Source organism: Monodelphis domestica, chromosome 1 (assembly GCF_027887165.1).
Source record: "Monodelphis domestica isolate mMonDom1 chromosome 1, mMonDom1.pri, whole genome shotgun sequence".
In the NCBI taxonomy this organism is placed as follows: domain Eukaryota; kingdom Metazoa; phylum Chordata; class Mammalia; order Didelphimorphia; family Didelphidae; genus Monodelphis; species Monodelphis domestica.
The window spans coordinates 155,009,945-155,037,660 of NC_077227.1; the positions used below are offsets into that span (position 1 = coordinate 155,009,945).

The following is a 27,716-nucleotide window of genomic DNA, read 5'->3' on the forward strand; positions in this document are numbered from 1 at the left end:
TTCCCATTTAATATTTGAGAAAACTGAGTTTGAGAGGTTAAGTGACTTGCTTAGGATCACACATCTAGTGTGTGTCAGAGGTAGGATCTGAAGACCAGTCTTCCTGATTCCAGGTCCAATGCCCTATCTACTCTGCTATCTAGCTCTCTAATATTGACATATGATTGAGGTGTAAAAAAAGCAAAATATCTTAATAAAAAAGGTGTCTATGTATATAATGTACATGTTATGTGTATATAACATAATCTATCATGTATATATTATGCATGTATATATAAACATATTTATGAGAAAGGAGAGAGAAGAGGGGGGAGAGGGGGAAAGAAGGAGGGAGGGAGAGAGAGAATGAGAGAAAGAGACAGGGGAGAGACAGACAGATAAAGAGGAGAGAGAGAATGAGAGAGAGAGAGAATTAGAGAAAGAATGAGAGAGAAAGAGAATGACAGAAAGAGAGGGGAGAGAGATACACAGAAAGGAGAAAGAATGAGAAAGTCAGAGAAAAAGAGAATATGGGGATTAGAGAGAATGAGAGAGAAAGAGAAAGAATGAGAGAGAATGAAAGAGAATGAGAGAAAGTGAGAGGAGACAGAGGGAGGAGAGAGAATGCAACAGAGAAAGAGGGAGAATGAGGGAGAAGGAAAGAGAATTAGAGAGAATGAGAGTCAGAGAAAGAATGAGAGAGAATGAGAGGATAAGAGAGAAAGAGAGAGGAGAGAGACAAATAGAGAGAGGAGAGAGAACGTGAGAAAAAGAGAGAATGAGAGAGAGAGAGAGGGAGAAAGAGAGGGGAGTAAATCTAGAACACACAGTGTCAGAGAATGGGCCCTGGTCTTCAGCAAAGGGAAGCATTGGTCTTACCCAGAGGAGATGGGAAGAAAAAGAGTGGTTCTCCCTTTCTTCCAGAAATTTACAATCTCAAAGAGAGAGAAGGGCATCCCTGCATGTCAATAACTACAATCAATCAAAAAGCATTTTGGAAATTCACTTTTATTTTTAGGTCCAAATTCTCTCCCTCCCTCACCCATTGACAAAGAAAAAAGACAGACCCATTGTTGCGCTGTATAGTCATGCAAAACGGATTTCTGCATTAGACTCGGAAAAGGTGGATTGTTAATTGATTTGGAAGCAAGACAGTTTTTATCCTCCAGGTGCTTAATTGGAGTCAAAGGCTACAACACAGTTTGGGAGAAAGCAGGCCTAGAAGATTTCGTCCCAGAGAGTCGAAGGGACAGGCAGTGGTGCCATTGGTCAGTGTCTCTTTCCTGGCGCGCTGGTAGTAATGGCTGGAATCTTGGTCCAGTGAGTGAGGGGAGAGGGAGCGCTGGGTGGAAGTGGGGCAGATGGTATCCTCCTGAACCTGGTGCCTCAGTTGGATTTGAGGAAGCAAGTCCCAGAGCTACAGAAAAAGGTCCTTAGGAGTTGTAGGTTTGCTCACCTACTCACTAACCGGGTCCACACCTCCCTGGGGCAAGAACTTGGTGATATCCAGGAGAAATGCCTAGGAAATGTTCTAAGGCTTTGCAGGAGGGAGATAATACTTCCCTTTGAGAGGAAAACTAGGCCTGCCTTTTCTTACCAGCAAAATGAAGGGGTCATACGACAACAGGGGTTCTTTATTAGGGAACTTGTTTAAAAAAGAAAAAGCTTACTATTGGGGCAGCTAGGAGGTTCAGTGGATAGAATGCTAGGCCTGGAGATGGGAGGTCCTGGGTTCAAATGTGACCTCAGACACTTCCTAGCTGTGTGACCCTGGGCAAGTCACTTAATCCCAATTGCCTTACACCTCTTCTGCCTAGGAACTGATACTTAGAATCAATTCTAAGACAAGGTAAAGGTTAAAAAAATCAATAAAATAAAAAATAGTTTACTATTTAAATATAAGTAATTGGTTTACTTTGGAATTCTATGTATTTAATTAAAAAAAAAAACTCTTACCTTCAGTTAAAATCTTCCGACACAGAAGAGCAGTTAGGGTTAGGTAATGGGGGTTAAGTGAGTGACTTGCCCAGGGTCACATAGCTAGGAAATGTCTGAGATCACATTTGAACCCAGGACCTCCCATCTCCTGGACTGCCTTTCAACCCACTGAGCTACCCAGCTTCCCCCTGTATTTAATTCTGTGCTTTTAAAAACATTACTCTGAGAAGGGGGTCTCCTTAGACCTCATCAGACTGCTAAAGGGTCTTTGACACAAAAAAGGTTAAGAACTCTTGGCATAGATCTTCTTCAAGATGACTTCCAGGGCACTTACTAAGTGCTCAGAGGTTGGCACAGAGTAGGCACTTCATTTAAACTCTGAACTGTAATTCTATTTGCTGGTTTGCTTATTCTGAGCCTTTACCTTTTCTAGGTAGGTACCATGAGAGGACATAAGGAGGCAACGTGGTCCCTGCCTACATGGCTAAGCGTTAGCCTGAAGCAAGGAGGGAGGGGAGGGAGATGGCAGAATTCAAAGGCAGTTTCAACAGAGAGGGAACACTGGAGAAGGGAGACTATAAATGGGCATAGATTCTGCAGAGTCTCCTACAAGCTTCAGTCCCTCCTTTCTCTGTCATCCCCACCCCCACCAACTTTTACACCTTCCTGTATGCACAAACACATCTCTTACACATAAGCACTGCCCACTGACAGGGCACACATCACAAGTCTACTAGACCCTGCACATTTCCCCCTCCCTTCTCTCTCCCCCTCCCCCCTCTTTCCTTTCCTCCCTCCCTTTCTCTCCTTTTCTCCCCCCCCTCTCCCTCCCTCCTTTCTCTTCTTTCTTTCTCTCTTTCTCTCTTTCTCCCCCCTTTCCTTTCCTCCCTCTCTTTCTCTCTCTTCCTTCCCCCTCTCTCCCTCCTTCCTATCTTTCTCTCCCTCCCTCCTTCCCCCTCTCCTGGTGTTATCCCTGCTCCACTGGTTTTCCTGAGCATTATGGGAATTCCAAGCCTCTGAAGGAATTTCTTAGGCCTAGTGCTGGGTGCTGCACGGCTCAGCCATCTAAGGGGAGAGAAAAAAAACACAAGAAAGCAAGCTAGGAAGGACCTGTATGCCATGGGAGGATGGGATGGGGGATGGGAAGCAACCAACTCTCTTCCCCTATCCCTCCCACCAGGCAACCTGTCTTCTGATTTATTTTCCCGCAGCTGCCGACCCCAAGTGCTGTTTACCTCTCCTGGCTGTCTCAGCTGGGGCAGGGAGAAGAGCCCAATATTGTTTAAAGTCAGGCAAGGACTCTTGCCTTAAATAGGCATGGAGTATGAAGGGGAGGGGAGAGCTGGGGAGAGAGAGAGGGAAAGGGAAAGGGGGGTGACTGGAGTCCAGCCCCTAGGGAGAAAGAGGAGGAGGAGGAAGAAGGAGATAAAGGGAAAGGAAGAGAGATCTTCTTTGCCTTGGCCTTTGGTCCCTAGACTTCCACTTATATGCTACTGCAGTAGGTTTCTGTTATAGGCCAGGACCCTAAGAACCAAACCTGGGACAGTTTGGGGTTCGGTTCAGGCCTATGGAAGGTTAGAGCCTTTCCTCCTACCCTTTCTCCCACTGATCTCAGCTTTTGCTTTTTGACTGTCTCTTAGATTCCTCCTGCCCCCTGCTCTAGCCCCACTTTCTCCCCTTGCCCTGCCTCTTCCTCAGCCCTGCAATAGGATACCCCATTGCCTTGTGACTGACCCCTCCTCATAGTTACTCGGGCATCTCTATTTACTAAACCCAACACCAGCCCAAGCTAAGGAAGGCTAAGGGCAGGGAGGGCATCTCTCAGGGAACAGCCCTCCATGGAAGTCTCAGGAACCAGACCTACAGAGCAGAAAGTTACAGAGGTAGGAGCAAGCTAGAAATGAGGGGAGGTGGAGGGTTTGGAACACTGACCCATCAAGGACAGATGCTGAGAGGAGCCAGGAAAGGCAAAGAAACTGAGAAAGGAAAAACCCCAAAGAATTGGGTAGAGGGAGGAGGCTTTTCCAAAACTCTTGTAGACAAAATTTTGACTTCAATTACCTTGGGATTATTGGTTCAGAGTTGGAAGGGATTTTAGAAGTAATTTGGTTCTACCCCCTCATTTTACAAAGTAGGAAACAAGATCACAGAGCTAGTAAGTGCTACGTAGACTCAGGATTCGAATCCAGATCCCGAGATTCTCTAACTCCAGCAGGTTTTCTGTTGCACTATACAGTCTTCTAAAACTCAACTTTGGTGCTTGCTTTGGCAACACATATACTAAAACTCAACTTTGTAATTAAAAAAAAATTTATTTGGTCAATTACAAAAATCATATTCTATTCCTCCCTCCCCTCCTTCTACCCCTCCCATAGCTGATGCCCAATTCCACTGGGCATTACATGCAATTCCACTGGGTATTACATGTATCCTTGAGCAGAACCCATTTCCATGTTGTTGGTGTTTGCATTAGGATGTTCATTTAGATCAACTTTGTAATTTTTTATTATTGTAAGAAATATTTTTTGTAGTTTTATTGAATTTAATTGGACTTGATGAACCTTTTTTAAGATGTCTCAAAATATATAATCTAGCAAGGTACTTTGTCCTAGCAGGCTTTCAACAAATGTTTGTTGAATTGACTGTGAAAGCCTAGTACAATTTAGAAGATGCTCCCAGTTTGCTATAATGTAAGTGGTACATGATAAGTTCATGAAAGAGGTCCAAAATAGAGTACAGCTCCATGGCAGACTAGGATGGCATTTGGGCTTTAAAGGAAAGCATAAGAATTCAACAGATGAAAGAGGTTCCGAGTAAGGTAAACAAAAGATTCACAAATAGGTCAAGTCAATAAGCATCTATTAAGTTCTTACTGTGTGCCAGGCACTGGGTTAAAGCTCTGGAAATAAAAATACCAGCATTTATTAAGTGGGCAATGGGGATACAAAGCAGAAAGTTGTTGCCTTTAAGGAGTTGATCTTCTCTCAGAGGGAAACAACATTCACATGAACACCAATGACATTTTAAACTACAAGTCAACCAGCAAAGCAGCCTATATCAGGACCTAAATATACTAGGTCCAGAGATATGAAGTCTAAAATGAAAGTTAATTCCCTTAAGGAGCCTCCATTCTATGTTTCTCATTCCCTGGTACCACTCAATCCTTGACTTAATTTACTGGTTTTGTTTTATTGATCTGGGTGGGGAACACCCTCTAAAGGTTATTTTCATTTAAATAGCAGATGAGAAGCCTGTGAAACTTAAAAGACCAACAACCTACAGGGCGAAGAGTTAAAGACAGAATTTCTGGGACTGTGACAGAGGTACAGGAAAATGAGTGCACCTCCCATCATACCTTGCCCACGACTGCCCAGGGCCAGAGGGGAGGCCAGATCTGTCCATCACCCACTGATATGGAACATGAGGATAAGCTGAAGTCCCCACCGGAGGTATTCTGTTGAAGGGTATGGCATGATGGGGAAAGACCCTTACCTGCTACCCCATGTTAGATTTAAAATAGTTGAGGTCTTAAACTGTAGTGAGTTAAAATGGTGGAAGATATAAATTGTGATAGATATAAGAGAGGGTGAGTAAATTTGACCGCAGAAAATATGTTTCACTACAGTGTCTTGGTTTTTAAATCAAATATAAGGTGGTCACCAGGGAAATATTCCCAATTATTCAAATACCCAAGTCAACTGGGTTTTATAGAGATTTTAATTAATACAAATGTGGAATTAAAGAAAAGAGAGAAAAAGGAAATAAGTATGAAGGGCCTTAAGCCAACATGGCCTAGACCTGAGTCTTAAGAGAGAGAGATCAGTCAGTCAGTCTTTAACACTCACCACAAGGTCTGTCTAAGCAAGGATTCTAGTGACACCAAGCCAGCATCATCTCAGCTGCTTTCACCAGCTCCCTTCTCCATCTGAATGTTTCAGAATCAGTCCTTCCTCAATCTGAATGTTTCAGAATGAGTTCTCCTCAATCTGAATGTTTCAGAATCACCTCCAGCTCTTCTCTGAGCTCTTATTTTTAAGGGCGAAATCTTCTATGTCACCTCCCCTAAGTTCTTCCATCTACCAATCACTATAGATATTTTCCAAAAGACAGCCCATTTTGAATTCACAGCTGAGTAGATTAATCTCTTTAGTAAGTCAGAAAAAAATGCTGCTGTGCCTACTAATTTCATTAAGAGAAACCCTCTGGGTAAGTTTTCACCTTTTAGGTCTAAGTAGTTTACAAGTTGCCCCACCTTTATAGGCACCTAGCATCCCATTGTATCAATTCCAAAAACAGGCATGGCTCAAAGAACTCCTTTCCTTTATAAGTATGGTTTTCAAGTACTTTCATTGTTTAGCAAGGAGTTTTCTGCCCTAAAGCAGTCTTAAGTAGGGGTGGAGTAGGGATACTCCCATAGCAAGGAGTTTTCACATTCAAGTAGAGTTCTCACTATCTGGTAGGGAATTATTTCAAGTAGGGAACTGGAGGATTCCTCAATGTGGAGTAAAATTTTTAACATTCATAAGTCTGAAATTTTAAGGTTTACACCCAAATGCCAGGGTCCAGCCTTGATACATATGATTGTGACAAGACAAAGAAGGTAAAGTTTACTTAATGACAAGACAGTTTGTCCAGCATCAAAGAGTTTGTTCTCAGGGTTTGTCCAGCATTAAAGAGGGATTCAGTTTTGTTTGGTGATTGAAAGTCTATTCATGACAGAGCCATGTTGGCTGGATGTGGTTCCTGCAGGTGTTTTCTATTATTCAGAGATGACATAGTTGGTCTGAGTTGATCCATGGTTCTGGTCCATGGTTTTGACAGTAACACATTGACAACAGAGTTCATCCTTAATGTACATTCACAAAGGACTGTTGTTATGGCAAGCTCATAGCACATTTTTAAAATTAAATTAATTTTTTAAATTTTATTTAATTAGTTAATTTAGAATATTTTTTTATGGTTACAAGATTCATGTTCTTTCCCTCCCCTTCCCCCAACTCCCTCCTGTAGTTGACGAGCAATTCCACTGGGTTTAATGTGTCATTGATCCAGACCTATTTCCATATTATTAATATTTACACTAGGGTGATCCTTTAGAGTCTACGTCCCCAATCCTATCCCCCTCGACCCATGTGATCAAACAGTTATTTTTCTTATATGTTTCTACTCCCACAGTTCTTCCTCTGAATGTGGACAGTGTTCTTTCTCATAAATTCCTCTGGATTGTTCTGAATCTTTGCATTGCTGCTAGCAGAGAAGTCGATTACATTCCATTGTACCACAGTGTATCAGTCTCTGTGTACAATGTTCTCCTGGTTCTGCTCCTCTCACTCTGCATCACTTCCTGGAGGTTGTTCCAGTTCCCATGGAATTCCTCCACTTTATTATTCCTTTGAGCACAATAGTATTCCATCACCAATATATACCACAATTTGTTCAGCCATTCTCCAATTGAAGGGCATCCCCTCATTTTCCAATTTTTTGGATACCACAAAGAGCACAGCTATGAATATTCTTGTACAAGTCTTTTTTCCTCATTATCTCTTTGGGGGTACAAACCCAACAGTGCTCTCATAGCACATCTTGATTAGTTAAATATACTCAGTAGCTGGATTTGGGCCTGGGGAATATAACTCTGGAAAATGAGAGGCATTAGCAATGGTTAAATTTTGGGGTCCTGATAGATTATGAATTTAATGTTGGTAGGGGAATTAGAGGCCACCTAGTAAAATCCCACTATACAAATGAGGAAACTGGGACCTGGGGAAATTCAGTGATTTATTCTAATTCCCATAGGTTGTAAGTCTCCAAAGTTAGAAGTGGAATTTGAACCCACTAGAGTTCTTTGACTCCAGATTTTGTGCCTGGGACTATTAAATGAAGTGTACGATATTGGAACAAATCTATTATTAGAAGTTCAGAGACATGGGTCCTACTACTCCTAGCGTTTCCATTTTGCTACTAAACTTGGGTATGACTTGAACTTTGAACCTCAATTTCCAATCTTTAAAATGGGAGCAATTATACTTGCCCCACATAGAATTTGCCTCAGTGATCAAAAGATCCAGTGAGAAAAGGTGCTTGGAAGCTCCCTGAAAACCATAAAGCCCCCTACAGATATGGGACAGCATTCCTGCCAAATCCTGAATAATGGAGTTTCCAGGCTGTGGGATGGTGGTTCCAATGGCAATATGCAGCCCCCCCACCCGTGTCTCTTTTGGGGGACAGGGAGTCGACGACACACAAGACAAAGAGATCAATAGATAGATTGCATTGGCCTGGGCCTGATGTTTATTCTCCTCGTTACCCCTTGAAAGTCAGGGCCAATCCTCAAAGTGGGGTCCCCACAAGGACCTGAGAGTGGGGGGGAGGGTCCTGAGGGAGTCAGATGGTGGCTCTCCCCCTCATGATCTTCCGGGACCTCCCCGCCACCTCTCTTAGTAGCAGGTGACCATTTAGCGCCCCCTCGTGGAAAGTGGTGTGCATGTACATCGGGGGGTCCAGGGCCTTGGTTCTGGATAGAAGCTTTGCAAATGATGTTTGTCTAGCAGAGGTGTTTTCGGATGAAAGAAGTTTGGTGACTGGAAGCAAGGTCGTTTAAGGGGACTACTATTTGACCAGACTTCGTATTTGGGGAGAGGGCGTTCTTTAGACACTGGAGTCTTTTTCCGAACAGGCTGATGGTTTTTCTCCTGCGGAAGAAACATAGGCGGATGCTATGAAAAGAGAGGGGATGAGGTTGGTGTTAGAGCTGGGCTCCAGAACTGGCGTCAAGGGAGCTCTCAGTACTTAAGAGTTGGAAACACATTGAGGATCGATACCAATGGCCTCGTGTATCCTCAATGCCCACCCACCATGCCTTGACTAGATTTGGTTTGTTGGTACTTAATGTTTTAAAATTGAATTCTATTGGGAGGAAAAACGGGGTAAGCTGGAACTAGGGTTGGGAAGAAAGAAATTATGTGGTTGTACCTACCCTATTCAATCCTGAGTTCCTCTGGTTTAGAAAGATGGATAAAGTCGGTTTTTGTTCCATAAAATCACTCAGTTCCGCAATCCTGGTTAGAGTATTACAAAAAAAAATACTCTTAAGAGGGGGAAAAGGGAAAAAACCCTTTTTCTTCCTTTCCCCCAGCTCAGCACCTATCCCTATCAATTTCTTCACAGGATGATAGAAAATAGCAAAGTAGAAAGATCACTTGGGCTAGGTTGGGAAGGATCACGACTTAAGAATCCATCTTGGGCCTTAGTTTCTCCATCTGTAAAATGGAGATAATATCTGCCCTGCTTCCCTTCTCAGGCATCCTTGATGTTTCTTAGAAGCTACTATATAAACGGTGAGCTATTGTTAGTGTTCTCACTGTCCTCTTCTTCCTCCCCCCAGGACCTCAAGTTCTAGAGCATTCCACTTTTCAGCTATCTCTGGCTTTTCATCAGGGTTTGGATCTAACCTCTTTCCTCCCCTTTTCCCAAAGGCAACCTATAGGTGAAAGCTGAAGGGTCAGGGAGCTGGACCAGGTTGGGGTGTGAGGGCTACCTTTGTTTGTTCTTCTCAAACATCTCCAAGAGTTGATCCATCCCTGATGGTTGGTCCCTAGGCTTGGGATTCATCTTTCCGGTCTTTAAAGGTTTGGTCTTAGAAGAAGCCTTCTTGAGATTTGGGCAAGTTTCATAGTGGAGCCCATTCACCATTAGCCCAGTCCCTGTCAAGGCTTTGGGTCCCATCTGCAATGGAGCCAAACTCTGGTCTTACTTCTCCCCACCTCTAGTGTCCCCAGGGCACTCATCAGAATAAGGAAATAGAGTTCCTTTTCAGTACTCCACACCTTCTACCCTCAAGGCACTGGTGTCCTTCCTTTCATAGCCTACATCCCCTAACCCGCCTTTTCCTGTTGGAGACCTGCTTAAAGAAGGCAATGACCCATGCTTGCAGTTGGAGGAAATGAGAGCCTCATCTCCATATGGCTCCTTCCAGCCATTGTTCTTAGAAGGGCCCAGGGAAGGCAAACATCTATTCCCTCCTCACCTTATCTCTGGGTACAAACATCCATTCTTCTCTGCCTCCCTTTCTCCAAAGTGTCTGAACTCAAACTCTGGCCCTTAAGTAAGTGCCATATGTATCCTTTCCTCCCTTGAGCTTCAGAATGGCCTTTCCCTCCATTGTATCATTGATCTTACATGTTCCATCCACCTACTAGAGTCTGGAAGCTCCTTGAGGACAGAGACCAAGTTTTACATGATTTTGGGTCTCTTTCTAGCACCTCAGAGCTCTGCACACAGTAGACAATACATATTAAAGAGAATTTGGACTTTCTTTCAAAACTTGCCCTTCCTATGGCCCATCTCCTGAATACTAGCTAGCATTTGTAACATTGACCATGTGCTAAGCCATTTTACAAATATGTTATTTCCCAACAAACCTGGAAAGTTATTATCCCCATTTTATATAAATTGAAGCATTCAAAGGTTAAGTGACTTGCCCAGGGTCACACAACTAGTATCTGATCTCAAGTCTTCCTGATTCCAGGCCCCTTTACTCTGGCTACTGTGCCCTGTAGTAGCTGCCTCTAATGGGGCAAAGGTATTGATAGGTACTACTATTACAAATACAACGACTATAACAACTACTACAATTATTTCTTGTTTCATCATTTTACAGCTGTGTCCAACTCTTTGTGACCCCATTTCGTGGCAAAGATACTAGAATGGTTTGCTATTTTCTTTTTCAGCTCATTTGGCAGATGAAGAAACTGAGGCAAACAAGGTTAAGTAATTTGCCCGTGGTCACATAGATAATAAGTGTTTGAGGCCAGAGTTGAATTCAGTAAGAGGAGTGTGCCACTTAGTTGTTTACTAGTACTTACTACCACTATTTTTTATACAGTTCCTGTGTTGTAAGGTACTGTGCTAAGAACTTTACACATATCTCATTTGATCCTTACAAGAAGCCCTGTGAGGTAGGTGCTCTTACATCCCCATTTTACAGATGAGGAAACTCTGGCAAACAAGTCAAGTGACTTGCTTAGAAAAGTAATCTGAAGTCAAATTTGAACTCAAGTCTTCCTGACTCCCAAGTCCTACAATCTAGCCACTGTGGTACCTACAAAGGTTTCTATGACTACTAAAATAAGTACTACTAGGTTAACTACTTCTTCTCTTTGGGTCACACATTGCATTTAAGGGGAGTCTTCTCCAAATAATTGCTATCCAAAAGAGTAAGGTTATCGAAGGTGAGAATTTCAGGCAATGGGGAGAAGTGAGATAGATATCTTAAGATGAGAGCTCTCTTTGGCCCTAACTGTGACCACTGATTTATTACCTCTCGTAGCAAAGCCAAACTGTGTGAATGCAGAGAGAAGGGTAATGGGGAGGTTGCCTTCTCTGTGATCTTGCCATGCTGACTCTTCTCCATCTAACTAAATCCTACTCTGATTCTTAAGCTCTATATTCACACGGACTTTACTGACCATTTCTATCATTTTTCTGTTATATTTAAATTGATGCCACTCGGTTTCGCCTTGTTTTCTAGTCTTTCTCATTTGTATTGGTTCTGATACCCCAAATATACTGTAAACTCCTCGAGTGCAATTAAACACTGTATTTCATCCCATTTCAGTCACTGTGTGACCTTGGGCAAGACCCAGCTGCTCTGAGCCTGCTTCCTCCTCTATAAAAATGGGGATAGCAATAATGCTGGTCCTCCTCTACCTCACTGAGCGGTTGTGAAATAATGTATGTAAAAGGATTTTGTAAAAGGGAAAGCACCATACAAATCTGAGATATTATGATGACACTTTTTTGTATCTCTCCATACTCAGTAGAGATCTGGTTATTGATCGTAATATACAACAGAAGAAGGGGACATTTCTGCACAAAGGTAGACAAGAAATGAACCCAGTTTTCACCATCTTTCTGTCCTAGACCTGGTTTCTCTAGGTTTTTGGGTAACTTTGTCTACTCTCGGGAACAACCATCAAGGAAGCACCTCCATTCCTAAAGAACCATTTACCTCCATTGCAGAAAACCCCAACGGTTGTAAAAAAAAGAGTGGCTGCCAAGCATAGCAGGGTGGGCAAAAAGATTTCCTTTTCTCCGGGGTACTTTCTGTCCCTTCCCTTGAGTCTTCATGTTCTTTATCAGGTTCTGGTAATTTGGACTTTACAGACCTGAAGAGAAAGGGAGAAGAAATTAGTGAAAGCTGGAGATAGGTCTCAATAGAATTCTGGGGAAGTAGTGGCAGCTCTCCTTCACTCTCCCAGCTGACAAGAGCAATGATACTCAATAGAAGACCCCCCAAAGTACCCAGTAGCCCATGGCAGGTGCTTTCAACAAACTTTCTACTAAGGCACAAATACAGAAAATGAAACAGTTGCTGCACTCAAGGAACTCATTTAATATAACTCTGACCAAGAGAAAACTAGTTAGGGACTTACCAAACTTGGGAATTCCTTTAAGTTTCAAAGTAGTTGGGACATACCCAGGTCACACAGCTAGTAAGTGTCTGAAGGAAGATTTGAATCCAGGAGGATTCAAAATAAGGAATTTAAATTTCCATGTTATCCATTTTTATAAGTGAATAATCTTCTAAAACCCAAACCCCAAAACTTATACCTAAATAAACAAGTGACAAACCAGATATTTTCATCTGCATTTCTACTTCAACAGTTCTATGGAGGTGGATAGCATCCTTTTTCATCAGCAAAGTCTATCACATTTGGTCATTCCACAATATTACAGTTACTATGTGGATAATGTTTTCCTGGTTCTCCTTATTTCATTCTGCATCAGTTCATATAGGTCTTTCCAGCTCTTTCTGAAATCATTCAGTTCATCATTCCTTGTAATACAATAGTATTCTATCACCATCATAGACCACAACTTGTTCAGCCATTCCCCAATTGAGGGACACCCCTTTAGTTTCCAATTCTTCGTCACCACAAAAAGATCAGCTAGAAATATTTTTGTACAAACAGGTCCTTTCCCATTAAAAAAAAGTCTCTTTGGGATACAGACTCAGTAGTGATATTACTGGACCAAAAGGAATGCATTCTTTTATAGCCCTTTGGGCATAGTTCCAAATCATTCTCCAGAATATTTGGATCAGTTCACAACTCTACCAGTAATGCATTAGTGTCCCAATTTTGCCAAATTCCCTCCAACTTTTAATATTTCCCTTTACTGTCATATTGACCAATCTGATAGGTGCAAGGTGGTACCTCAAAGTTGTTTTAATTTGTATTTCTCTAATATATAGTGATTTGGAACATTTTTTTCCATATGATCATTGATAGCTTTGGTTTCTTCATCTGAAAATAACCCATTCATATCCTTTGGCCATTTATCAATTGGGGAATGACTTGATGAATCCAGATCTTTCTCATTCAAAGCCCTTCCTTCTCCAGCTCATTTTACAAATAAGGAAACTGAGACAAGTAGGACTAAGTGACTTTGCCCAGAGTCACTCAGCTAGTAAGTAGCCAAAGCTGGATTTGAACTCAGGAAGACCAGTCTTTCTGACTCTAGGCCTGGTGCTCTATCCACTGCCCCATCTAGCAACTTTTCAAAACCTTGTACAGTAGTTCATTCACTCTATCCCAACACTTAGGCCACAGATGAGTAAATACAAAGTACTTACAAAACAAATACAAAGTAATCAGGGATAAAGTCCATAGAACAGTAGCAAATGAATGCTCAAACATTTGTCGAATAAAGGAATCCAGACTTAATTGTGAGCAAATAGAGGTTATTCAGCACCTCCAACCTCCAGCCAACTGATTTTGGTGGTGGGGTCATACTCCAAGAGCCATCCTGTGCTCCTAGGCTGCTCAAGACAGTCCAACCTGGGACCTGTCTATATGGGATCAATTCTCAAAATTGGGAGGGGATTCAGAGGACATCTAGAAAAACCCTTATTTTACTGATAAGGAAACTGAGACTGTATTAAGTCAGAGCTTGCACAGAGCTAGATAGTGGGAGAGCTAAGATTTGAACAGAGCTAGGTGCTTGCTCTGGTTCTAAACTCAGTTCTCTTCAGTACCCTGTACTACCTCTGTCCACCCACCTCCAATTTCCTTCTCTTTCTACCCTCTCTTAAAAACAAAATGAAACAAAATAGGAAGAGGGGGCTATGATTATAGACTGTTGTATCGACTGTCAGATGTTTTCAGGTGGGCTTCACTCCCATGACCCAATGGTGCTTGCACCCATTTGCCCAGGTTAGCCAACCCCCTTCTTTTCCCTCTATTCACCCCACTAGCTGGCTCCCATCTGATGTTGGGATTTCAAATATTTAAAAGGTTCCCCATATGGGAAGGATTTGACTGGGGCCAGGATGGAGGAGGACAGGGGCTGGGATGCTGAAAGGCTGATGATGGATTGGGAGAGGAATTTGGTCTCCTCCAAACTGCAAGGGGCTCGGGCCTACAGGAGGATCCCCAACATCGCTTGACTTAATTATTAGCAACTACCCCTTTCCCCAGGGTATCTTCAGCCAGTGGACACACCTCGCCCCAATCCCCAAATATCATGTTTGATGATCCAGACCTTTTTTTCCCTATTCTACTCTTACCATGTACAATTCCATCCTCATCTCTCTCAAGGAAATTGTGAAGATCAAATGAGATTTTTGAAAAGTGTCAAGAGCTGTAGGTAGTACGATGGTTACCACAAATGAATCTGGGCAATATGTCGTCCTCCCAACACCGCTTTTGGGAATATACATACTAATGAAGACTTCTTGGGGGGTAATGTCTTAAGTTACCTCCAAAGAGATCATCATAGTTTTCAAGAAATCATGACTCTGGTCATCTGAGGCACTGAGACAGGCAGCTAAGGGAAGACTTTTGGGTGGTGACAGGGCCTCAAGCTACATGTAAAACATTTCATTTTTGAAACATCATTCTTCCTCCAAAAGAATTGCTATGTGGAGAATCCTCATCAAGGGAAAAATAGAGACTCAAAGAATCAAAGAATTTTGGCATTGGAAGGGACTGCTCACATCATTTGATCCAAGTTTTTAACTTTACAAAGAGGAAAAATGGAGACCTAGATGGGTCTCAGTGACTTGTCCAAATTCCCAGTTACATTAATAACAGAATTTGCCTAGAAGATAAGTCCCTCCAGCCCAGGCTCCTTTTTCTATGGGCCACATAACATTAAAAAAAACAAAAACCCTTACCTTCTGTCTTGGAAGCAATACTTGGTATTGGTTCTAAGGCAGAAGAGCAAAAGTGACTTGCCCAGGGTCACACAGCTAGGAAGTGTCTGAGGCCAGATTTAAACCCAGGACACCTCCTATCCCTAGACCTGGCCTCTCAATCCACAGAGCCACTTAGCTGCCACCCCTCACCCTCCCGCAGCAACCTTCCTTTTGCATGTCATAGACTCTTTGGCAATCTGGTGAAATCTATGGGCCATGTCTCTGAATAATGTGAATAAAAATAAAATATATAGCATTGCAAAGGAAGAAATTATATTGAAATAGTTATCAAAATAGAAATAAGTTGAGAAATTCCAGGGTCTTATTACCATGGTGCATCACTCTAGTCATGCATATTATAGGTTATAACATATATTATACTATACCGTGTGTTATAATTACATATTATGTAATATATATTATTCAGCTTTATTTTTTATTTTTCCTTTCCTTTTCCACACTCTTTGATCCCACACCAAACTGTCCCTTGCTGTTCTTCTGATAGGACATAGCACCTCTGGTCACCCCCCAATGCCTGGAATGCATATCTTTCTCATCTTTGCCTCTTGGGATCCCGTGTTTCCTTCAGAGCTCAGCTCCATGTGATCTACTAGACTTTTACTGATACCTCTAGCTGATACCATATCCCTCCCTCCACCATTATCTTGTATTAGAGATTTATTTTGCAACAATCTGATACATACATATATATATATATACACATGTTGTTTTCCCTGATATAATGAAATTCTATGAACTTTTAATACATGTTCTTTTTATGTATATGTATAGACATAATATCCCATAATAAAACATAAGCTTCTTGAAGGCAGGCATTGTTTTTCTTTTTTTGTCTTTATATCCCCAGTGCCCACCCACAGTATCTGGCACAGAGTACCTGCTTACTGAAAAATGGGTTGATCTTGGGATCCTGGGAGATGGAAACAGGTACTCAGTGTATAAAGAAGACTAAAGGGGAAACTTGTTACTATACTTGCAAGTTTTGGAACAAAAACAGATCAGCCAGTAAGTTTGAGAGAATGAGACTCTTGCCTTTCCTTTCTGTTCCTTTTCCACCATTCCCCCCACCCCGCCAAATTTGCTTAGGACTAAGAAGTCACTTCAGTTTTCTGTGGTTGATCCTTGAAGGGGTAATTAACCACTTAGCTTCCCTGCCCTCTGCCAGATAGGAAAGGATTAGAAGTGGAAGTTTTGGTCCCTGGAATGGTGTCCTTGACTTTTCCTTCTCCATTCCTAGAATATCTCTCTAATTTCAATGACCTATATATCTTTCTAAGTAGACCTATGAAAAATGAATGAATTGGAATAAGGGAGGAAATTACAAGGGAATCCATGGATTGGGATTGGAGGTGCCCTGCTCTCAGAGTTTAAACTGGGGTGGGGGGAGGTTCTCTGTGGCTCTCTCAAACTTAATTTTTGCGGAAGTGAGTTCTTTCCACAGCCTTTCCAAATCCAACCCTTCCTCCTTCCTCAAGTGTCATCTTGCCATCTCAACCCTTACTGATCCCCAATTCCTCTGAATGCCTCTTGGATTTAACCTCCAACCTAATGGTTTCCAAACATTTCTTGATCAAGAGCCCCTATCAGTAGGTAATTTTTAATTTCTAAGGGCTATGCTAGGGGAGAGATATTGATTTTCCTAATGGCGTCCTCATAGCTACTGCTATGGGGTTAGATTGAACTGCCTTGGGGGACCAGAGCTATGAACAGAGTAGGGCTAATTGGGTAGCTGATAGCTTTATTAGGAATGAAGGAGTACTGAGGGGAAATGTGAAGAGGTTAGGTGTGGTTATTTGAAGATAAGTGACATAATTGGCTATCTCAGGGATAGTGGGAGGTGAACCATCTTCCCATTCCTCACTGGTTAATCACACTTCTTGTGATTGAATCACAGTCCTGCTCCTCCACCTCCCCCCAAACTTGGTTGCCACAACTGATCTAAACAATACCATTTGGAAGCTTTTAGTTATATCCTATTGTTTTATATTGTACTGGGGCAGAGTCAAGATGGCACAGTAAAGGCAGGGAATCACCTGAGCTCTCTCAAATTCTTCTCAAAGCAACATTAAAATAATACCTCAAGGGGGAGCTAGATGACTCAGCAGATAGAGAACCAGGCCTGGAGATATTTCCTAGCTCCATGACCTTGGGCAAGTTGCTTAATCCCAAATTGTCTAGCTCTAAATTCTCTTCTGTCTTGGAACCAATATACAGTATTCATTCTAAGAGATAAGACAAGGTGGTTTGTTTTTTTTTAAGCCTCAAGAAGATGGTGGAAGAGAAGGCAGGGAAAGCTCAAACTACTATGAGAATCCTCTCCAACCAACCTTAAATAACACCTCAAAATTAATTTTGGAATAAAAGCACCAACAAGGAGATGGAGTGAAGAAACTTTCATACAGAGGACCACTTGAAAGGTAGGGAGAGAGGGTCTGGTTCACTGGAATGAGAGGGGAGCACATCCCATAGGAGGCTACAAAGGTGTACCTTCATAAGCTAACAGTGAGTACTTCCATCCTATATTTACTGGTTCAGATTCTGAACCTAGGTACAAGCCAATATTCAGACTCTGCTACCCCACCTAAACCAATATCAGTGCAATGACAGGTCAAGTTCAAAAACCCAGCCTAAGCCTGCAGTAAGGTCTAGAATTCCAGCACAAGGCAGTCTACATAGCACACCTGATCTGTGTAAGCCCAGAGAGAGGCAGGGAGCTCCAGGCCAAGCTTATAGTGAGGAATTGAACCCCATCAATAGTCAGTCTATAAACCACATACCTCATCTGTATAAGCTCAAAGAAAGGTTCCAGTTGAAGCACAAGATGGTTTGCAGCTGGTTAACCTAAGTAAGCCCACACCAAAGTCCCTATAAAAGCTAAAGGTGAAGTTATAAGCCCCAGGGCCAGGTAGTCCACAGTGTGCTTTACCTGATCAAGCCCAGAGAGAAACCAATAGCCTCTGCCTAATCCTGAGGCTAGACTTTGAGCCTCAGCACAGGATAGCTCACAGTGCTCTGAGCTCTGCAAGCCATCAGCAGTCTTAGGGGGTGATTGAATCAGCAGTGGGAGATGGCTTTCAGAGCCTTCACCCTTCAGGCCATACCCCCTTGGAAGAACTGAAACTTGCAGAAACCCAGAAATAGAGTTAGTAGTATATATAGTAGCATCAAGGAAAAACTGAAGTTTAAGACAGTGTCCTCTCTACTCTGAGAAGAGTCCACCTTTAAGATAAAAGTGAAAGTCAAAAAAACTCTGGGAAAAATGAGCAAAATTTGTTATAGAGACAGAGTAAGGCACAGACACAGTAGAGGACAGTGGAAGGAAAGCAAGCACACACAAAACTTCAAAGAAAAATATGACCTGGTCTCAGGCTCTGAAAGAGCTTAAAAAGGATTTCAAAAATCAATTAAGAGAGGCAGAGGAAAAAAATGGAGACGAGAAATAAAAGCAATGCAAAAAGAAAATAACTATAGAATTGGCCAAATGAAAAAGGAGGTTCAAAAGTTCATGGAAGAAAATCACTCCTTAAAAATTAAAATTGTGCAACCAGAAGCTAATGACTTCATGTAACATCAAGAAACAATAAAATCAAATCAAAAGAATGAAGAAAAAAAAACAGAAGAAAATGCGAAATATCTCTTTGAAAATATAATTGACCTGGAAAACAGATCCAGGAGAGATAATTTAAAAATTATTGGACTACATGAAAGCCATGATTAAAAAAAAAATCCTGGACATCATATTATAAGAATTTATCAAAGAAAACTTGCCCTGCTATTCTTGAAAAAGAGAGTAAAATAATCCCATATCAGAAAAAGAATTTGAATAAACCATTTATGAGCTCCCTAAGAAAAAATTCCCAGGACCAGATGAATTCACAAGTGAATTCTATCAAACATTTAAAGAATAATCAATTCCAATACTATCTAAACTATTTGTGAAAATAGGCAGAGAAAAAATCCTACCAAATTCTTTTTAATGACACAAATATGGTACTGTTACCTAAATCAGGAAGAGTAAAAACAGAGAAAAAATTATAGACCAATTTCAGTAATGAATATATATGCAAAATTTTTAAATAAAAAAATTGCAAGGAGATTACAGCAATGTATTACAAGGAAAACTATTAGCATACTTGACCATATCAGTAAACAGACTAACATGATTATTCCAATAGATTCAGAAAAAACTTTGTATGAAACATAACACCCATTCCTATTAAAAACACTAGAAAGCATAGGAACAAATGGGTCTTTCCTTAAAATGATAAGTAGTACCTAAAATTATCAGCAAATATAATCTGCAATGGGTATTAAGTTCTAAGCCTTCCCAGTAAGATCAGGAGTGAAGCAAAGATGCCCATTATTTCCACTATTATTTAATATTGCATTAGAAATGCTAGCTTTAGCAATAAGAAAAGAAAAAGAAATTGAAGGAATTAAAGTAGGCAATGATGAATCTAAACTATTACTTTTGCAGATGATATGATAGTATATTTAGAGAGTCCTAGAGAATCAACTAAAAACTAAATAATTAATAACTTTAGTAAAGTTGCAGGAACAAAATAAATCCACATAAATCATTAGCATTTTTATATATTATCAACAAAGTCAAGCATTAAGACATAGAAAGAGAAATTCCATTTAAAATAACACTAGACAATATAAAATAGCTGGGAATCTACTAGTCAAGACAAATCCAGAAATTATATGAACCCAATTATAAAATAATTTTCACCCAAGTAAGGTCAGATCTAAACATTTGGAAATATATTAAATATTCATGGGTATCTAAGCTAATAAAATAAGAATAAAATTTCTACAGAAATGAATTTACTTATTTAGTGCCATACCAATCAAACTACCAAATAATTATTTTATAGAACTAGAAAAATAATAACAAGTTATCCAGAAGAATAAAATGTCAAGAATATCAAAGGAATTAATGGAACAAAAATGTGAAGGAAGGTAATCTAGCAGTACCAGATCTCACACTATACTATAAGGTAGTAATCAAAACAGTCTGGAATTGGCTAAGAAATAGAATGGTAGATGTATCTAAAAAACACTATCCACAAGCAGAGGATAAACTGTGAGAGTAAAAACACCAAAGAAAAGCAACTGCTTGACTACAGGGGCTGAGGGGAAATGACTGAGGAGAGACTCTAAATGAACACTCTAGAGCAAATACCAACAACAGGGAAATGGGTTCGAGTCAAGAACACATGTGATACCCAGTGGAATCATGCGCCAGCTATGGGAGAGGGGGGGGGGGGCGGGGAGGAAAAGAAAATGATTTTTGTTTCCAATGAATAATGTTTGGAAATGACCAAATAAAATAATGTTTAAAAAAAAAGAATTAATATTAGAGAATAGAAGGTTTTCCTCTCAGAAAATTAAAGCTGAATAAATTGTTCTCTGTCTCCTTAAAAAAAAAAGAATGGTAGATAAATGGAATAGATTGGATACATAATATACAGGAGACTATGACCTTAGCAACCTAGTATTTAATAAACCCAAAGACCCTAGGTTTTAGAATAAGAACTCATCATTTAACAAAAACTGCTGGGAAAACTGGAAAATGGTATGGCAGAAACTAGACCAATATCTCACACCCTATATCAAGATATGGTCAAAATGGGTATATGATATAGATATAAAGAGTGATACCTTAATTAAATTAGGGGAACATAGGATAATTTAGCTGGCAGATATTTGGGGGAGGGAAGAATTTATGACCAAACAAGAGATAGGGAACATTACAAGGTATAAAATAAATAATTTTGATTCTATTAAATTAAAAGGCTTTTGAACAAACAAAATTAATGTAATCAAGATTCTAAGGGAAACAACAAATTGAGGGAAATTTTATAACAAATTTCTCTGATAAAACTAATTTCTCAAATTGGTAGAGAACTAAATGAAATCTATAAGAATACAAGATATTCTCTAATTGACAGATGATCAAAGAATATGAAAAAGTAGTTTTCAGATGAATAAATTAAAGTTATCAATAATCATATGAAAATACATTCTAAATCACTATTAGAGAAATGCAAATTAAAACAACTTTGAGGTGACACCTCACACCTATTATCAGATTGATCAATATAACAAAAAAGGAAAATTTCAGAGGGGATATGACAAAATTGGGAAACTAATGCATTACTGGTGGAGTTGTGAACTTATCCAACCATACTGGAAGACAATTTGGAACTGTGCTCAAAGAGCTATAAAACAATACATATCCTTTCATCCAGTAATTCCACTACTGGAATCTGTATCCCAAAGAGATAACAAAAAAGGAGAAAGGATCTGTTTGTACAAAAATATTTCTAGCTGCTCTTTTTGTGGTGGCAAAGAATTAGAAATTGAAGGGATGTCCATCAATTGGGGAATGGCTAAACAAAATGTGGTGCATGTTGGTGCTGGAATTTTATTGTGCCATAAGAAATGATAAGCATGATTCCAGAAAAAGCTGAAAAGATTTGCATAAACTTATACAAAGTGAAATAAGTGGCAGAGGGAGAACATTGTATATAGTAACAGCAATATTGCACAATGATGAACTGTGAGAACTTGGCTAGCCTCAGTAAGGAATTGTTATGGGACAATACTGAACAACTTATGAAAGGGAATGCTATCCATCTCCAGAGAAAGGACTATTGGAGTCAGATGCATGTGAATTATCTTTCACATCAGTTTATTTACAGTTTTACTTTAGGGTTTTGCTTTTGTATGAATGTGCTCTTACAATAATGATCAATAATATGGAAGTTGTTTTGCATGATAATAAAAAATAAATTTAAAAAATTCTCAAAATACGTTATGGAGTGGCAGAGCTAACAAAAGCATGAGGTGAAATAATTATTCAGGCCAAGACAACTTAAAAATTCATCAAAAAGGTTTGTCTCACTGGGGTGAGAGAGTGCAGTTAAGCATAGGTCTTGCCCCAGCAAACCAACAGCAGATCTTGGTAAACACTGAATCAGTAGTACAGAGGCTGTGTCCAGAGCTCTGAACCCATAGATAGTGAAGGGGTTGGAAAATTGATCAGGAGATTACAGGAGACCCTTTGCTAACTGAAATAGAGAACACTTTCATTGCCCATAAAAATTCTGGATTGAAGTCCTCATGTGAAAAGTGTGAGGGGGTAGAAAGTTTTTTTTTAAGATTGAACTGGATTATTTAAGAATAGGGTCACCAGGAATTTAATTTATTCCAAACAGATTTATTTATAATTTATTTACAAAATATAGAAAGAATGAAGTAAGAAAATTAGAGAGAAGATAGGGTAAGATATCTAGCCTAAGCACTAAGTAATTTGCTCCCAGCCCCTGGCTCAACCCAGGCAGGGAGAGTTAGTTCTTGTCCAGAGAGGCCTTGGCAAAGCCTAGGACCTGGTGATGTAGGGAGCCTCTCTCAAGAGGATAAGTCTCTCCTGAGGCTAGTTTCTTCAGAAAATCCAGGAAAGGAGTCAGCTTTTTCACTCACCATGTGTCAGTCCAAGGGGAGAGATTTAAGGATAGTCTCACCAGGAATCAGGGTCTAAGGTCTAGTCAGCAGATTCTTCTTCAGTCTCCAACTGGAATTCAGAACTCCCAAGAATGAGAGCAGTCAGAAGTCCCAAGCATGAAGAATTCCAGAACTCCTTTACAAGTCCAAAGAGTGAAGAAGTGTCCAGTCTCCACTCCAAAGAATAAAGAATTCCCTCACAGGAAGTGACAGCTCCTTTTAAAGATGCTTCTTTTATGACACTTTCTGTGCCTTACCCTAATTTTCATGTCTAACAATTATAGTTAAAGCTTTGCTTAGAACTTCCCAGGGGGCAGTCAGTTTGATTCTGATTCATTACCCACTATTGTACATGTGACAGGTCACAGACCTCTCCCACTAAATGATTAAGTGGAATATTTACACTTTTGGTGATTAGATCTAAAAAATGGGCAAGGCAGTTAATTTAATCTTCACAATCAGGGGAAAGTTAATTAATTTCATTTTCACAATCAGGGGAGAGTTAAATTTAATCTTCACAAGAGGAAGACTGACATGAGCAGGGACCCTTGTCACAGTTCCAGGGCATTAAAGGATGCTTGTGGTCACTCATAGACTAGAGCACATGCCAGGAGATTATTAACCACATCTCTCCTTAGAACATAACAGACTCCAAGAATTAGCCACACATTAGTTTGGAAAATTTGAAGCTTGGGACAGTGTGCTCTTCGAGGACAGAGCCCAACTTAGCATAAAGTTAAAAATCAAGAAAAGGATTGGAAAAATGAGCAAATATTAAAAAAAAACACCTGGCCATATAAAGTTACTATGGTGGCAGGGAAGATCCAAATACAAACTCAGAAGAAGACAATGAGATCAAAACAGATAATATGAAAAGCCAAAAAGAAAAATATGAGGTCATAGAAGAGTTCAAAAAGGGTTTTAGAAATCAAATAAGAGAGATGGCAGAGAAATGGGGGGAAACATGAAAGTGATTCAAGAAAGAATAAACAACTTAGTAAAGGAGGCACAAAAAAAATATTGGAAAAAAGTAATACCTTAAAAACCAGAATAGGCCAATTGTTAAGAGGTACAAAAATCTACTGAAGAAAAACCTTTCTAAAAAAGTAGAATTAGCCAAATGGAAAAGTAGGTCAAAAGCTCACTGAAGATAATAAAAAATCAGAATTGGGTATGTGGAAGCCAATGATTCATGATTCATCAAAAATAATAAAACAAAATAAAAAATAGAAAATGTGAAATATCTGGTTGGAAAAATAATTGAGATGGAAATAGATCAAGGGGAGATCATTTATGAATTACTGGATTACTTGAAAGTCATGATCAAAGAAAGAACCTAGACATCATATTTCAAGAAATTATCAAAGAAAACTGCACTGATAGCTGAGAACCAGAGGGTAAACTAGAAATTGAAAGAATCCATTGATTACTTCATGAAAAAGATCCCCAAATCAAAATTCTTCAGAGTGTTATAGCCAATTTCTAGAGCTCCCATGTCAAGAAGAAAATACTATAAATAGTCAGAAAGAAATAATTCAAATATCATGGAGCCACAATCAGGATAACACAAGATTTAGTCATTTCTACATTAAAAGAATAGAAGGCCTAGAATATGATATTCTGGAGGGCAAAGGAACTAGGATTACAACCAAGAATCAGCTACCCACCAAAACAGTATAATCATTCAGAGGAGGGAAAAAGAATAATGAGACTGAAGACTTTTAAGTATTCCTGATGAATAGACCAGAGCTGAATAGAATATACCTTTTTCTCATCAGTACATTAGGCCTACACAAAAATTAACCTAGTTTTTGGTCATAAAAACCTCTCAATCAAAAGCAGAAAAGCAGAAATGTTAAATACATCCTTTTCAGATCACAATGCAATAAAATTACATCCAATAAAGGGTCATGGAAACAGATTAAAAATCCACTGGAAGCTAAATAATCTAATTCTAAAGAATGAGTGGGTCAAAGAATAAATCATAGAAACAATATATCCACTAAAGTTAATGACAATGAAACAACATACCAAAATTTGTGGGATACAACCAGAAGGGAAATTTTATACTCTAAACACTTATATTAATAAAAAAGAGAGAGAGAGCAGATCAATGAATTTGGCAGCACCCCCCCCAAACCAAACAACTAGAAAAAGAACAAATTAAAAATCTTCATTTAAACATCAAATTGGAAATCCTGAAAATCAAAGGAGAGATGAATAAAATTAAAAGAAAATCATTGAACTATTTTTATCTTGTTCCACATGAGCCATGACAGATAGCAGCTGGGTGTAGTAATGGATAGATAGCCAGCCATGGAGTCAGGACAACCTGAATTCAAATCCTGCCTCTGATGACATGCTGGCTGTGTAATCCTGGGCAAATCACTTAACTTCTCAGTATTCTAGGCAATTTAAAACACTAAAAGGTATAGAGAAGATAACCTGCGAGTTTCCTTATCTGGAAATATATAAAATGTTTGAGATACTATTTAAATTATGTAAATGGGTGAAATTACTGATCCACTTCCTATCCCCATCCTAGTGTATAATCTCTCTTGAAGATAATATATATATGTAAATCTTTACTGCTTATATTTCTTGGATAGGGTCTAGCACAGGGTAGACCCACAGTTGGAACTCAGTGTATTCTGGATGATTAGTTGATTGGGAAATAGGTGGTGAGAGAAAGAAAAACTTACAAGAGGGAGGCTAGTGCTGCTAGGACTTTTAACCACCCTTCCCCCATCCATTCCTGGCCCTCTTTTCTCTTCCCCACTTCCCACTAAGCCCAGTGCCCCTCCTGCCTGTCTTACGATGATGGGCCCCAGGACTTTGTTGGCAGTAACACCAATAGATCATTGCATGATTTTTCATCTTCTTCATCGGTGAAAACTGAGTCATAGTCATTCTCAGTAGTTTTCAGTCCTGTAGAACTGTGGAAATAACGATAGACACAAAAGCCCTCAGAAACTACTCTCAAAGATATCAACTGACTTGTGATAGAATTAGTCATAGAATCAGGACTAGAACCCAGTTCTCCTAATTCCTGAATCCAAGGCTCTTTCCATTGTACCTTAATCCTCTAGAAGGACTAGAGGTGGGTTGACATTTTTAACTACTCCCTCCATTCCCCACCCTACTTATTCTCAAATACACATGCACCAAACACTTTCAATAATACCAACTTAGCACCATTGATATCTAGAGGGAGAAGGAGATGGGGTCAAGGAAAAGGGAGAGGGAAGTGGTGGAGAAGGGAACAAGGTAGCCGGTGGCTAAAGTGAAGAGGGGGCAAAGTTCAAAAAGGTGTCTCCAGATGACATTTTCACCTGCTTAGAAGTAAGCAAAATTGAAAATTCTTCAATTCCAAAATACCTGCTAGATGCATTTTCATTCAATTCACTCATCCATCCATCCATCCATCCATCCATCCATCCATCCTTGCATCCGTTCATCTCTGGTCTTGTGCTTTGAAGTACAGCCCTGAGAAACGCACAGAATTCCAACTTGTCTTCAGGCTTCTTAGAGTGAAGTCAATTCCAGTCCTACAAGGTCTCTGTGGCAAGATAGGGAAGATCCTAGAAGTCTTTACCCTGACACCCTTTTCCCCTGGCAGTTTCAAGGATATCGAGGCTTCATTTCCTGCTCCCATCCACCCTTCCCTTCAAATCTGGTCTTCTGCTGGCATTGTCCACATAAGGTTTACTCACTTGTAAGAATAGCTTCCTTGTGGAGTATAGGGTAGGTCTTTGAGGGAAGGGAATGGGGGTTGGTATTGGGAGTTCAGATGTCTCATCTGCCAGAACCCAGTGAAGTAAGCATGGAAGAAAATAAAGAAGGGGTGCTAAATAGGAGCAAGGCCCAGGATAAAGTAAGATCCTGGGTTCGGCGTGGGGGAATTGATGGTTTTGGGGGTGATTAAGTCTTCATTTCATGCTCCCCATTCCTTAGGTGGACACCCCTCCCCTCAGGCCCCCCCTCCTCTCAGGCCACTCCCCCTGCAACTAAAGAGGGTAGGGGCTGGGTGGCTCCTTTGGGTGGATGCTAACCAATGGCTTTCATTGTTCTTTCATTGTTGTCTGGGAAACAACTCAGGAAACAAACAACCCAGATGCTGAGAGGTAGGTGCAGCCAGAGTGGCTTAGGAGCCTGGGTGTGGGTCCTGCTCTCTACAAAGGACTGAGAAGTTCATGCTTTTCTCCTATCAGTGAACTTGACAAAAGGTTTAAACTAATGATGATGATGATATAGTAGCTCTACATTTATATAGTGTAGATAACCCTTCCCCATCAAGAGGGTTAGGGGCCCAGCACCCTGATGATCTGGAAAATCCCAGTAAAATTTTTGGCCCTCCCGCCATACCAGAGAAGTAGTCTGAAATTTTTCTTTTTTCATTTATGGGGTGTTCACAGTACCTAATTTGGGTTAAGTATTTGGTCCTAGGCTATGTGTAGATCAATGTTAAGTAAGAATGAATTTCTAAACTTCTGTATCATCTGCTGGCCCTCTGGTGTTGTCTGTGGCTCTTCCATAACTCCCTCCAATAATCCCATTTAATTTCTTTTTTTTTAAAGTTTAATTAATTTAGAATACTTTCCCATGGTTACATGAATCATATTCTTTCCCTCCCCTCCTCCCACCCCCTCCTGTAGCCAATGAGCAATTCCCTTTTAATTTAATTGTGCTGTCCACAATATATCGAAACCAATGTTTTAGAGTTATAAAGCATTTTATATACATTCATTTGATCATCACAAAATAAGTTAAGAAACTTGCTCCAGATCAGAGAATAATAAGGCTTATATGTGAGGGGGACTGGATTCCCTCTAAGATCTCTTCCACCTTGAAAGTCAGTTCACACAGAGTCCATCTAGGCATCCATCCATCCATCCATCCACCCATCCATCCATCCATCCATCCATCCATCCATCCATCCTTCCTTTTCCAGACATGATGAAAAAGCCATGTAGTTGTCAATGCAGCCACGAGGGGACACCAGACTCCCACTAATTCTAATATCCTGCACTAAGCTCATGGACACTGGTAAACACTTAAATGTTTTCTC

The 27,716-nt window shown here is 40.2% G+C and overlaps 1 protein-coding gene across 8 annotated transcripts; it reads right to left on the reverse strand.

Moving 5' to 3' along the window:
* Positions 1–8,181: 8,181 nt before the first annotated feature.
* Positions 8,182–26,672, reverse strand: LOC103095440 (uncharacterized). Of its 8 annotated transcripts, none has more exons than XR_008914246.1 (7): positions 26,362–26,671; positions 25,465–25,584; positions 12,351–12,418; positions 11,927–12,083; positions 9,455–9,642; positions 8,894–8,975; positions 8,182–8,609 (listed from the first exon to the last, which is right to left on the reverse strand). XR_008914246.1 is itself a non-coding variant. In XM_007479561.3 (7 exons), exons 1-7 carry the CDS (start codon positions 26,445–26,447, stop codon positions 8,373–8,375), a joined length of 1,002 nt encoding a protein of 333 aa, XP_007479623.1. In that variant the 5' UTR covers positions 26,448–26,672; the 3' UTR covers positions 8,182–8,372. The 8 variants fall into 8 exon arrangements, 5 of the variants coding, with proteins under 5 accessions (XP_007479623.1, XP_007479624.1, XP_016283950.1 ...); XR_460619.3 differs by lacking the exon at positions 12,351–12,418 and adding an exon at positions 26,148–26,207; XM_007479561.3 differs by lacking the exon at positions 12,351–12,418 and adding an exon at positions 26,027–26,134 and having other exon boundaries at positions 8,182–8,633; positions 26,362–26,672.
* Between the last annotated feature and the right edge of the window lie 1,044 nt (positions 26,673–27,716).